Below are 12,904 nucleotides of genomic sequence, written 5' to 3'. Positions count from 1 at the left end.
TAAATCTTATAAATGCATGCAATACGCTAGATGTTTACAATTTCCCCTAACATTTCCACGCTCAATACTGGTATAACCTGCACTGGACCGTACTTCCATACAAGCTGCATGAAGGAGTGGGTAACCATTTGTCATTACTTATCCATGACCGCCAGCTTCATCACTAATGATTACTGCACACTATCTCACTCACTCCAATTTGAATTTGAATTGAAAAAATCTTCAGGATACAGAATTGGAATGAAAGGAAATAGAATTTAATTCCATGAAATTCCACTCATTTTAAAAAGTCAAATGCCACATTTATTTTATAATATATACTTTTATATTATATCACTATGAACAATACTGATTGCAATAGCATTAATATATACTTTCAAATACTGTATCTTAAGCATGGCTCAATGCTTTCAAAACTTATTTTTTGCATTTTTGTAATGAGATGTTTACGAGCTACAGTAATCCTTAATTATCTGTTTTTCTTTATTCATCTGTTATTTAATCCTTTAGTTTTTCACTCCTATGTTGTTACATGCCACTCAGAGTATTTGAGAGTATATATTAATGCTGTTGCAATCAGTATTGTTTATAGTGATAATATAAAAGTATAAAGCATATAGTATAAAATAAATGTGGCATTTGACTTTTTAAAATGAGTGTAGTTTCATGGAATTAAATTTCCTTTCTTTCCAATTCAAATTGCAATTCTGTATCCTGAAGAATTAGAAGTAAAGCGATGTTGTTAAGGTACATCAGAATACAGTCACGTGCCTGCAGTCCCTACTCTGAAAGGGAACGAGGTCGCTACACTGCAACGCCTGTGTGGGTTAATAACTCAATTTGTACAATGTAACACTGATATAATCAAAACAGGTGTATTACAAATATAAAATGTTTCCCAGTATGCCTACAGTTGTTTATTAAAAACAAGCACTAGTCTGTATTTTCCAGTTTAACACTGCAGACTAAAATACTAATAAAAAAAAGTTTTTCATCTAAAAATGTGCATAACATGGGGCAACCGGTAGCTTATATCAAGACAAAAGACTGAAATGTTAGAAATAATTACAACACATGTGGTTTACCTTGTTCCACTTCCGCTGGTGATGCTAAATTATTACTAGACGATACAAGAAAGTGAGATCAGACACAAAGTACCGAGCCCGTGATTCAGAACGAGATTTCCAGGGATAACAAGAAACCACAATCCGAAACAAAGCGGTGTACATCCAGGGCAGAAACAACAAGGTCTCGCAAACCAAGAAGCACAGACTCGCAGCGTTTACAAACAAACTCAGCGAAACTCACTCTGCAAGTAAAAAACACACACCCCGAGTGGAATTCGCTACTTCACCCAAAAAAAAAAAAAAAAAGAAGAGATACCTTCGCAGACTCCAAGTGGGGAGGAGACTGGATATATCCCAGGAAATGGCGTCAAACTCAAATTAAAGCCCCATCAAATTGGGATTTGCATTTAAAGACGCAGTTACCAGTCCATATGAAACAAGTGCAGTAAATAACCGTGTGAGGGAGAACGGAACACCACCCGGTGACTGTGCAGTACAGATCCAAGCGCAAAAAGGCTTTCAGTATTTTGTCTAACTAGCAAAACCAAACAAACATTTTATCTGTACTACAAACGAAGACTACATGTATTTGAATTATTTATTGAACAGATGATCATAATTAAAATAGTTCTGTTTTATGAGTTTTTGTTGTATTATATCATATAAAATGTTGGCTCCTTAATTCTGCAAAGTTTCACAAACACGGCATTCTTTATGTGATTGTATTATCTGGGGTTACCTAAGGGACGACACTATTTACAGCACTGCAATTTCAGGGGCTAGTTAGACACGTGAATGCAAAGCTGTGCAGCAGTATTTAACACTTTCTCGTACAGCTTTGATCTGGATGTCATTATCATTCGGTATTACGCTTGCCTTAGTAATCGTGTATTTTTAAATGGCTTTATTTAACATTAGCCTGCAGTTTCAACTATTTTTGTTGTTGTTGTTTATTCTATTTCACTATAAATGAACTGGATTTATTTTTTATTTTGTATTATACAACCAGGGGGTCCATTAAAAGAACCGATAACCAAACCTTTGACATTCTTTATATATATATATATATATTATACTGAGCATCAAAAGAAACATCACTTATATTTAGATAAAATTCATTAGATGTGATTGAAAAATGACAAACTCTGTTTTAGAGCAGGTGCAGTGACTTTTTATTGTGCTGATTAACAACTGACATCACGAAGATGCTGCAGAATGATCTGTCTGTTGTGACTCTCTTGGTCTCCGAGTTGGTGGCGCTGTCATTGACAGAATGTGTCTGGTTATACCGTCTCGCCAGGTTTGAAATCGCTGGCTGTGAGCACCCAAGACGGCGAGCCACAGTACGCTGCCCTAGTCCAGCCTCCAGCATGCCGATCGCACGAAGGTGCTGCTCTCTTGACAGACGTGGCATATTGTTTTTATTTCTGTGATTTTCTTTATTCCTTTTATTCAAGCTTGCTATTCAACAGCTGAAATCACTCCATATCCAGAGTCCAATCAACTGCCTCACTAATTAGGTGATTAAGTGCATATGCTTCAGTCATAGTCACTCAAGCGTGTCATGGTCAAGGATTAATGATCGAGTGATTAAAAAGAAACCAAAAACATTTCGTCAATGTCCATCATTTATATACCTTTTTTCCTCGAAAATAAATGTGTTATAATAGTGAGAAGTTTCTTTTGATGCTCGGGGTGTGTGTGTATATATATCTCCCCATCCTGCATTTACCCATCAAGTGCCATTGTCCTCATTTCAGGACAGGCTCGTTTTTAATTTTTTGAGCATTTTTAACTGGCATCTACCGATTTAAATGTTCACTTTAACTATATTGTTTCTCTAATTTTCTGAACCGCAAAACTTAAGTCTAAATGCAATATATCAAATTAAATAAATACCGCTTGTGTTCCGATTTGAAAACAAAACAAAAACAATGTGGTTAATGTGCAGCTTCCTGAACCTAACCACGACCACCGACTGCAGTAAGACGATGAAAAGTGAGACTGACCCACAGCACAGGAAGTGAAGGCGTCATGGTGACAATGCATCTTCAGTTTACCATGTTCACTCTTTATTATAAAATAAATATGATAACAGCACCACTTACTGGCAGATAGTTGTAATGCTCATGGTGACGTTTACACCCCATGTAGTGTTTAACCTAGCAGCGGGAGAGAACGTGTTTTCCTTGCGAGTCTATTCCCGCTGTTCTGTCAGCCTGTTGGAATGGTTTAGTGCTAATTTGACCACACACAGTAACCAATCTGGTCCTTCGCATGTGTTGTGATACACGCAGCACTGTATTGCGACTAGGGCTGGACCAAGACACGCTACGTGATGGTCCTGATGGACTTACTTTGTATGATGCATAATAAACAAGATCAAATGCCTATTAATAATGGATAGAAAACAAACAGGGAAACTATGTACATATGCATAACTTCAGAATCACATGGATTCACCATGCAAGAACTATTTGGTGGACTCAAGTAAATGCGTACTGCAGACGCATTGCTTTTTACTTGTAGATGCGTACTGCAGACGCATTGCTTTTTACTTGTAGATGCGTACTGCAGACGCATTGCTTTTTACTTGTAGATGCGTACTGCAGACGCATTGCTTTTTACTTGTAGATGCGTACTGCAGACGCATTGCTTTTTACTTGTAGATGCCTCAGCTGGAGAAATAGTAAGAATAAATGTCTACAGCAAAATTTAACGTCACTATAGGATATGATTGGATAAAACCATTTTTAGCAGAATTGCAATGTTTAATCAAATAGTTTGATCCAAATGAAATGTTCTTCTAAATGCAAAACATCTAGCAGTGCATGTTTTTTTTTTAAATGTTATTTTGTATATCCGATGGGTTGTGTTCTTTTGAATTAGTTTTTTTTTAATTATATATGTCACCTTCTTGACCAGGTCTCCCTAGAAATAAAAAGATATCAATCTGAATGTGACTTTCCTGGTTCAATAAAGGGTTAAAAAAAACAAACACCATTCCTCTTCCATCCCCTATTGGTAGTCAAAATGGTTCTTACTGGCTTGCGTCCCAACATATCCTTTATCAACACCAAGAACTGTCTTTATTGGAAAGTATCATGGTTTAATGACAGTCTAGTCTACTCAGAAAAGTCATGAATGGTCAAACAATGAATCCGTAAAAGGTTAATATGACCCATGAAAGTATGAAACAGGATTTATTTAGATACTAAGCAAATTATTTCTGATACTGTTAATCAGCAAAAGCAGTTTGTTTTTTCTGCCTGGAGCCCACTGAGCATACACTTAACAAAAAGGGCAGAACTGAGCACGGCCACCATCAATACAACAACTAGGTTCATTTTAACGCTCAAGTAAGTGACCTTTTTGTACAGAATATATATTTTTTTATTTTTTAAATGAGCTGATGCTTTGATTATCCATTGCACCCCATTTTAACTTAATGCATCATCCCCTTTTGTGGGACAGTGGTCTGGCAGAACGAGAACTGCTTACAGAACCCAACTTAAAACACGGAAATCCCTTATTTGTGTGGTCCACACAATCTTTAAAAAAAAAAAAAAAAAAAAAAAACACAACCAACACACACACCACAAAGGAGTATTGGAAAGAACCTTTAACTTGACAACAAACTAGCATACTTCAATCTTTAAGCAGAAATAAAGAATTAAAAACTTTACAGAATACATTGGCACTAAACTGACAATATTTATAATATTGCTCTTATTTACACTGAAAACACTTTAACCTGCACTTTATATATAACGGAAGTGTTACAAACTATTTATTACCTTTTCTTTCATTTTTAATTTTTTCTTTTTCTTTTTACAAATGGTATGAAAAATATTTCCTTAAAATCCAAGTCATTACTCTAATCTTTTTCAAACTTCTCCCGTCTGAAAGATTGATACATTCAATTATTTATACAGCATGACACACAATTTAAAAGAACAGACTGCTTCTATCCTCCTTCAGACTCTCAATAAAGTACAGAGCTTTTCACAACGTCTGTATTATCTATTCCATAGTAGCTACTTATTAAAGCCTATTTACACCACACTTGTGCACAAATGCAACAGTTGCTTTTAATGGGTTCGTTTTGATAAATTCTTTGTGAAGCCAGGGTGATTTTACTATCAAAAAAATTATGATCACACAGATGAAGGCATTAGCTGAAACTGGCCTGCTATCTTATATTTGTCATCACAAAGCAATAGATTTCAAAGCAATGGAGCAGTGGATTCCACTGACCCCTGGGAGCCCTTACTCCGGCACTTAGTCCCCAATATAACTCATAACCCATTGGCTGGCAACCTGGACACGTGTGGCATAAATAGCATCTGTACTGTAAACTGCTTTGCAGATACAAATGCAATAAATTCAATAACTTAATACAACTGACTTAAAAACATGGTCTGTATCCCGCTTAAAAAACAAAACAAAAAAAACAAGCGCATTATGAAAGACTGTACAGTTACAATATTTCCAGAACATGGAAGCCAATGGCAGCACCACGAGTGGGGTCACCTCTATAAAATCAGCTTCTCCATCTAATCAATGTTTTTTTTTAAAAAAAAAGAAAAATCCTAAAATTGGCACCTAAAGAAATGTCAGACAGCTTACAACCATACAGGTTATGCTATTCTATACATATATATATTTTTTCAATAAAGGAAACATTGAAGAACCAAATCATACTGTTTATGTTATATAGTCTCAAAAACATTATTTTCACAAACAAATGGCAACTAGATCATTTGGAGCTTTGTGACATTAACATGTGTGAAAAAAGAGACCCAAACAGTCCTTTTAAAACAAAAAAGACACTCGAGAGGCTTGCTATTGTCATTTGCTTATAAGGTATTCAGTTTAAACACATTACAATGAGAGTGTTACAAAATAGTTTGACAGTTAAAACAACTGAAGTTGTCAGGCCCCACCTCAACTTCCAGTATTTACAGCAGGGCCAGGGAGTTTCAAGCTGCCAAAAAGAAAACAAAAACATTTACCTAACTCTGGCAACATAAAGCACTTGCAAGATACTACCCAGTCTATAAATACAGATTACTTCATATATTCAATAAGCAAATTAATATCGATACATACCTAGGGCAAACGTTTACCTCAAACCCTGGGATTGGAACTACTTTTCGAATGTCTTTTTCTGGGGTTATTATAAAAAATAATAATAAAAAAAAAACATTTCACTTTCAGATCACTATCTATAACCATAGCAGGCCATGTAAGCATCACTATTTGCTAAACAAATCACTAATAAGACTATTAATAAAATTAAAGATTCATTTCAAATCATTACATTAAAAGGCCTGTAGGTTTTAACAAAATCAAACATGGGAATTGTTCATTATTTATTTATTTTTTTTCCTTCCTGGGTGTAAATACATGCATGTGCAGTAGCTGCTTCACTGCAAGACGTTGTTCAGTTTAGAGGAGGGCTGGGCACATTGCACGCCACTGTCTCAGCTGAAAACTGCTTGCTTGTCTGACAGGGAGTGTCCCCTGGAATCCATGGGCAATGCAGTCAGCCAAAGCATGTGTCCTTCAGTCACAGCGTGGCAAGTCGACTCATCATGCTGTGCAGGTGAAGCGTTTATGGGGTGGCATCACTACTTGGATAGGATACAGCATAAAAATATAGCATTTTGTTTTAGCCTTTGGGCCTAGGTAATGTACACAAAACAAACCGGATAAGGACCTAGTCGTGTTTCTGGAATGGAAATAACCTTATGAATGAAACTTTAAAGATTTGCACATTTAAAACTTTTCCACATTTAACCAAACTTTCAAAAGCTACAAAGTGACATCCATTCATATTCAAAGAAAATCACATTCCAGAAAATACTGCAATCAAAGCTTAACAAGTACAGTTTTTGGATGGAGGTATTACCACTATATATACATATATTTTGTATAACAGTGCCACCTGCTGGATCTGATTACCATTACAACACATGTAATAAATTACTAAAAGGAAAGCACAAACTCATATTTGTAAACCTGGACCAACTATAAGAGCACTGAGAGAGAAAGAAAATCTATTTAAGCAACGTGTAAAAGGTGTAGTATCACTAAAAAGGGAACCAACATAAATAACTGTTATACTGTACGATGCATGACCATCCACACAAAAACCCTGCCACAGCGTGTAATAATTGCACTACACACAAATATTAAAATAAAATATTCTGAATTGCCTACGCATCTCCAGGACTTGATGTGTCTGTTAACTTCACAAACCAATCACAAGAGCTTATTTAACAAGCTTCAGCTGGGTTTCTGTGTGTGTGGTCGCTTCGATGTAAAGGATTTTTACCAGTATCTTCAAAAACACAGGCAGATTCAAGAAGCACACCTATTGAAAAGATATAAAGCAGTGCAGAGCTCAGAGTGCAGTACAAGGCAAGGGTTTTAAAACAGAACAGCAGACTTGTCTATTTACTAATACAACAACAGCATTTGGCATTAGAAATGACACTTGTCAAATCACTGTAAAAATATGTACCAGCCACAGCTAATCCAAACAAACTGCCAATAGAAGCAGCAGGACTCCCTTAATGCCTAAGGCAAGTCCGACACATACTGCACAGCAAAGGTGCTTCCCCAGTACCAGTGTTAGTCAGTACCTTACTACTGATTATTTCAAGTGACAAGCAAACACTATCTAATGTTAAAACTCATCCTACTAAAGAATCTGCAGGATCTCGTTTGTTTGGGTTTTTAAATGTTATTTTTCAGCCTTGTACTCCTTCGAGGAAACTGAATTAAACTAACCAAATTAAAATCTGAAAAATATATATATTTTTTGTTGCAAATTATGATAAAAAAAGGCATATATAAATCTTTAAGATTTAAATGAATTAGTGGGCAAACTACACATTAAGCATAAGCAAATAGGGTTATCTGAGAGGGCTACCCTCACCTTTATGGTACTACAGCCAAATATTTTAATTGGATTTAACCTGAACTCTTTATCCCTAAAAGTACCTATCATCTTAGAAAGAAGCACAATATTAAAATATTTTCTCAATCAAACGCATTCATCATCTAGTATTTTTTTTTCTTCTTTTTAATATAAAGTGCAATAGTGCTAGATTTTCTCAAAAAATCCAAGCTCTTCCGCTCGTTGATATGTGTAGGCAGCGCTTTGTGAAAGCTCTTCCGCTCGTTGATGGCAGCGCTTTGTGAAAGCCAGTTATAGCACCCAGAAACGCTGCTGGCAATTCAGTCTTCAGCTGTGAAGCAAACAGACAGCTCTCTACAGTGAATCGTTGTGTCCTTGGGTTACTCGTACAGTGAGGACTTTAAAGGGTGAACCAATCCTTCTTCATACACCTTCAAGATAGCTTCACAAACAAACCTGTACTGGCTCTGAAAAAACAAAACACACAAAACAAAACAGGACGTTTGGTTACAATTTAGTAAAAATACTGCACACTCTCTCTGTATATTGCTATTGGGGTAATAAGGAGAATATGGTTGCACTACTTTATTTAAAGGCAACATTGCAAAGCCCAACGTTAGTGTTAATCTGGATCTGTGAAACTTGTCGTCTGTTTTAAACAAAGTGTAAAACAGCACAACCACACCTCCAGCATCACCCTCCAACACGTGTCCCTAAATCAAACACAGCAGGATAATCAGCTTAGCTTACTATGCAAACTTCTACTTCTGTGCTCTTCTTAAAAGGCATCTTATGAATACACCCAAAGCTAAAAGGCTGCATCTACATCATTCGCACTGATTTGTAATGCTTGAGAAGTACAACGCAGGTTTTGGTTGGTCACACCTTGTTATAGTATCAGCTGAATATGTCTATACAATACAAAAGCTATTGCGACTCCAAAGCTCTGCTTGTAGGAATGTAGAGCTCTAAAGGGGGGCGTATGTAGGGACTCCACTACCTGCTCCCCCAGTGACAGACAATTACAGCAGCAATCTGGTATTATAAAGAGTTTAATACTGGTTTCATATCAGCACTGCAAGACTTCACGTGTCAGTAATCAAAGTGATTGGGAGCTACACACAAGCAGAATGAAACTCACTGGTGTCTGAATCATCATAGCCCTCTGATCCCTCATTGTTCTCACAATGTTTAATGGATACACTGGCTGATTGCACTCAATCAAACACATCGCTGTCTCCATGGTGATGAGGACTCCAGTCCGACCAATACCAGCACTAGAAAAGAAGACACACAACTGATTTTTTTTTTTTTCATTTCCTGGCCAGGGGACACATTTTATTGCACTGTATTATAACTGACCAGAACATGGCATTATTGAACATAAAAAGAGTTCACTAGGGGAACCTTTATTATAAAATGGTACATACTCTAGATGTTAAAATCTTGAGTTACTTCCATATTGAGATTTTATTGTGTAAAATTCTGCTCGAGTGGGAAATGCTGATAAGCAACTTCACCCCCAAAGAACTGCCGCATACATACAGTATACAGATTATAAGATGACATGCTCTACTTCTATCAACTTGTTTTTGAAGAGCTTAGAATAAAGCTTTCCGAAAATTGTTTGTGGTTAGCTTATCATCAGGACAAGTTAATGACATTTCTTTTTAAAAAAAAGTGCATCTGCAAAAAAAATCTAAAATCACTAACAAAAAATAAATCAATACATTATTATTTTGACAATTTACACATAAGGCTATTTCTCTAAAAACAACCCAAACACAGTTCATTATGTTTAACAAGAAAGAACCACAGGACTACAGAAATACAGGGACTAATTCCTGTTGGTTAAACCCATGACAAAATGTAATAGCTATGATGAAGGTCTTTTGAAAAGGAGGCACTCCCTTCTTTATTCATGGGTCAAACATGCAGTGGTTGCTTACTACAATCTATCTCCTGCACAGCTTCTTTCTGTTGAAATGAAAGCTGGGTTTCACAGAGTACTCTCAGATTGCATTTCCTTGTCAATGTTCTGACAGCTGAGAGATGTGTGAGAAGCGGTTTATTTTATGTTCTAATTTAGTACAATGGGTTAACAATAACTGTCTCTTGTGCAGCATTTAGAAATAGGTCTCAAACTATATTAAAATCTTGAAGGAACTCAGTGGTACATCTATACACAGTTATATTTAAATAGCAGAATGAATATCATAGAAACTCTCACTCACACACACACACACACACACACACACACACACACACACAATGTTTAATCAGTTTTATTATGAACCCTTTCAGTCCTGGCAGGACTTATCTTGAAGTAAATGTTTCTGTATTGTCGTGATAAAAAGCAAGTAAGAAAAATAATATATCAGCTGTATTGTCATACAAATGAGTGCAAACCTGTTTTGACATTTGAGGCAAGAGATTCCTCCACTGTAATCACACAAGTTATTTTTCAATGTGTGGTGTTTAGAGTTCTTAAAGTCCTATTTACCAAAATATATGCAAAGTGGTTTTACCTAACTAGTCCCCAAATCCATGTCATAGCACAGCAGGGATGTAGTTAACATACAGTGAATAGAGAACCCTTTCTAATGTGTTCTTAACAGCGAACCCGGCTATCATACTGAAAGGCATGCCGACAGCTGTACTGAAGATACTGACACTGATTGAAATACGAGTCGGGAGTGTATCGGAACCTTTAATGTAAATGCTACAGACCTCAATCAGTACACTGATCACTAATCCTAAACAGGCTTGGATTAGCAAGAGCCTTTTTTTCAGCTACAGAAGTGTTTTGTAAACTGAAGGACACATGATTATATTCAAAGTGTATGGGTAAGATACCAATAGGAAAAAGGAAAGGAAGAGCTGTCCATACCTGCAATGAACAATAAGTGGCTGATCCGTGCCTGCTCTCTTGTTCCGCACCAGGCTTACAAAGTGAAGGAAATCCCTGGAGTCGTCAGGAACGCCATGGTCCGGCCACGCCATGTACTGTATCTGAGTCAGCTCCCGGCTCTCCGCAGTCTGGGGGGCACACAGGCACGCGAGTAAGCATGTGTTGTTGGAACTGCACATTTGTAATGGTCACAGATAAACAAAAGCAGTTTTAGCAACTTGCTATGCTAGCATAGCTTGCTATGGAAATTGTTAAATATTCAAAAAAATAAATTAAAAAAAAAAAAAAAAAAAAAAACAAACACACACCCCAATAAGTTGCTTGAAACCAAGCTGCTACAATGCCAATTTGCATGACTAAGGCTCTCAGATGATGTAGTCTTGAACACGTTTTTGCTTTACTCTTACTCCACAGAGCACATGTTCTTATAAAAAAAAAAAAAAAGCATAAATCATGTTTTTTTTATTAAATATCCTTACGCCAATAAAGTAGTCTAATTTAATTGAAACATGCAAAAGGAAGTAGATCTTTATTTTTGATGCGTTGAATTGTTCATTGCCATTGAAAAGATCCACCAGGAGGCGGAGTTGAGACAGCACAGGGGACATTTTTTAATGTTCACTGTTCGAGCAGAACAGAAAGAATACAAATAAATTCAATGCCATCTTGGATTTCAATAATCTTTTAAGGTCTGTATCAGAAAGGGGTGGATAATGTGCAGGCGTGTCTTTGTGTTTTTCTGTAGCTTTTACAAACCGCTAAAAAGACGAAGTGAGGAAGTCGGGGTGTGTGTGTATATTGACAGATTCCCAAGTTTTTTTTTTTTTTTTTTTTTTATACATTTATAATCTCCAATTATTTTACCCCCGATTTTCTCCCAATTTGGAATGCCCATTTATTATTAATATTTCTCTTTCACCATGTCGATTCCCCACACAGCTGAGGGACCTGAGGCTCAGTGGGCGTCCTTCGATCCCACGGGCCAATCGGCGTCTTTTTACACCCATGAACTCGAGCAGATGTCTGCAAGGCCAGCCCAGCAAATCTCCGCCCCCACGCTCACTCGGAGCCTGGCCTGTAGGGGTCGCTGCAGAGCGGTGAGGAGAAACAGTCTAAGCCAGATCCACCTCCCCAACCACGGGAGCGCCAAAGACAATGCGGATGCGGGCGCGGGTGCGGATGCGGGTGTGGGTGTGGCCCCCACCCCCACCCCCCGGAGTCCCCAGCGAAGACCGGCTGCATTGCACAACCACGAGTCTGTTATACTGGTTATTTAAATCTGTTATTTAAATGGTCTGATTGTGGTAGATGTGTATGTAATATGCTAATGTATTGTGGTTTGCTCTTCTGCTATGTACTGTACAGTGTAAAAAGAAATGTAGAGGTCTAAAAGATAACCTCACTGAAACAGCAAGCTGCTTTGGCAGTGCTTGAAAGCTTTTTCCATGAACTGACATCACTGACACACAGCAAGAGTTTAGATCTTACCTCGGAGTGTGTGAAAGTCATCTCTCTGAACAGGAAGGCTGAATTTCCTTCTTCTGACAGACAAGTGATCTGGTAGTTGCCGTACTGAGCACTTCCACCAGGGTTTGGCCAGTACTGGTGACACTTTACCTGCAAGACAAGATTTCAATTAAATATCAGAAAAAAAAATATCTGCAGTTACACCATCCATAACTTTTGTTCAGTAGTAAAAACTTGCTGCTACTCTATTTATTTTTATTTTTTTAACCAAATCGACGATTAATATCAAGGTTTATTTTTATAAAGAATTTACCGTTTTTGTCGATATTTATTTTTCCATTCAAGCAGAGAATGGGTGAAATTGACAGTTATGCTAAAAATAGACTTTTTATCCCATTGAGAAACATCTCATTTAGCTAAACCTCTTTATCATATTCAACATGCAATAAAACCATGGTTACCAACATTCAGCGTGTGGTTGTACTCATATTTTTTGGAAATTTGACATTTAATGAACTTTACTGATTAATA

The 12,904-nt window shown here is 36.9% G+C and overlaps 2 protein-coding genes across 13 annotated transcripts in view; both read right to left on the bottom strand.

The window, feature by feature from the left end:
* LOC117426633 (band 4.1-like protein 5) overlaps nucleotides 1-1,617 on the bottom strand; it is a 37,925-nt gene extending 36,308 nt beyond the window's left edge. For 7 of the 9 annotated variants that reach the window (XM_059034076.1, XM_059034075.1, XM_059034079.1 and 4 more), the window contains exon 1: nucleotides 1,086-1,377. The gene's annotated coding sequence lies outside the window, so the exon portion shown is untranslated. The other 2 variants (XM_059034077.1, XM_059034078.1) reach the window with 2 other exon arrangements.
* A 3,057-nt stretch (nucleotides 1,618-4,674) lies between these two features.
* The window catches only part of LOC117426632 (tyrosine-protein phosphatase non-receptor type 4-like), a 59,243-nt gene continuing 51,013 nt past the window's right edge, over nucleotides 4,675-12,904 (bottom strand). For all 4 annotated transcript variants that reach the window (XM_059034072.1, XM_059034071.1, XM_059034073.1 and 1 more), the window contains 4 exons: nucleotides 12,395-12,523; nucleotides 10,886-11,034; nucleotides 9,137-9,272; nucleotides 4,675-8,462 (listed from right to left, as the gene is read on the bottom strand). In XM_059034072.1, coding sequence (XP_058890055.1) covers nucleotides 8,376-8,462; nucleotides 9,137-9,272; nucleotides 10,886-11,034; nucleotides 12,395-12,523 — 501 coding nt within the window. In that variant the 3' untranslated portion in view covers nucleotides 4,675-8,375. The remainder of the gene's footprint in view (nucleotides 8,463-9,136; nucleotides 9,273-10,885; nucleotides 11,035-12,394; nucleotides 12,524-12,904) is intronic.

Source organism: Acipenser ruthenus, chromosome 11, assembly GCF_902713425.1.
Source record: "Acipenser ruthenus chromosome 11, fAciRut3.2 maternal haplotype, whole genome shotgun sequence".
NCBI classification, from domain to species: domain Eukaryota; kingdom Metazoa; phylum Chordata; class Actinopteri; order Acipenseriformes; family Acipenseridae; genus Acipenser; species Acipenser ruthenus.
This window is presented reverse-complemented; position numbering and strand designations above follow the sequence as displayed.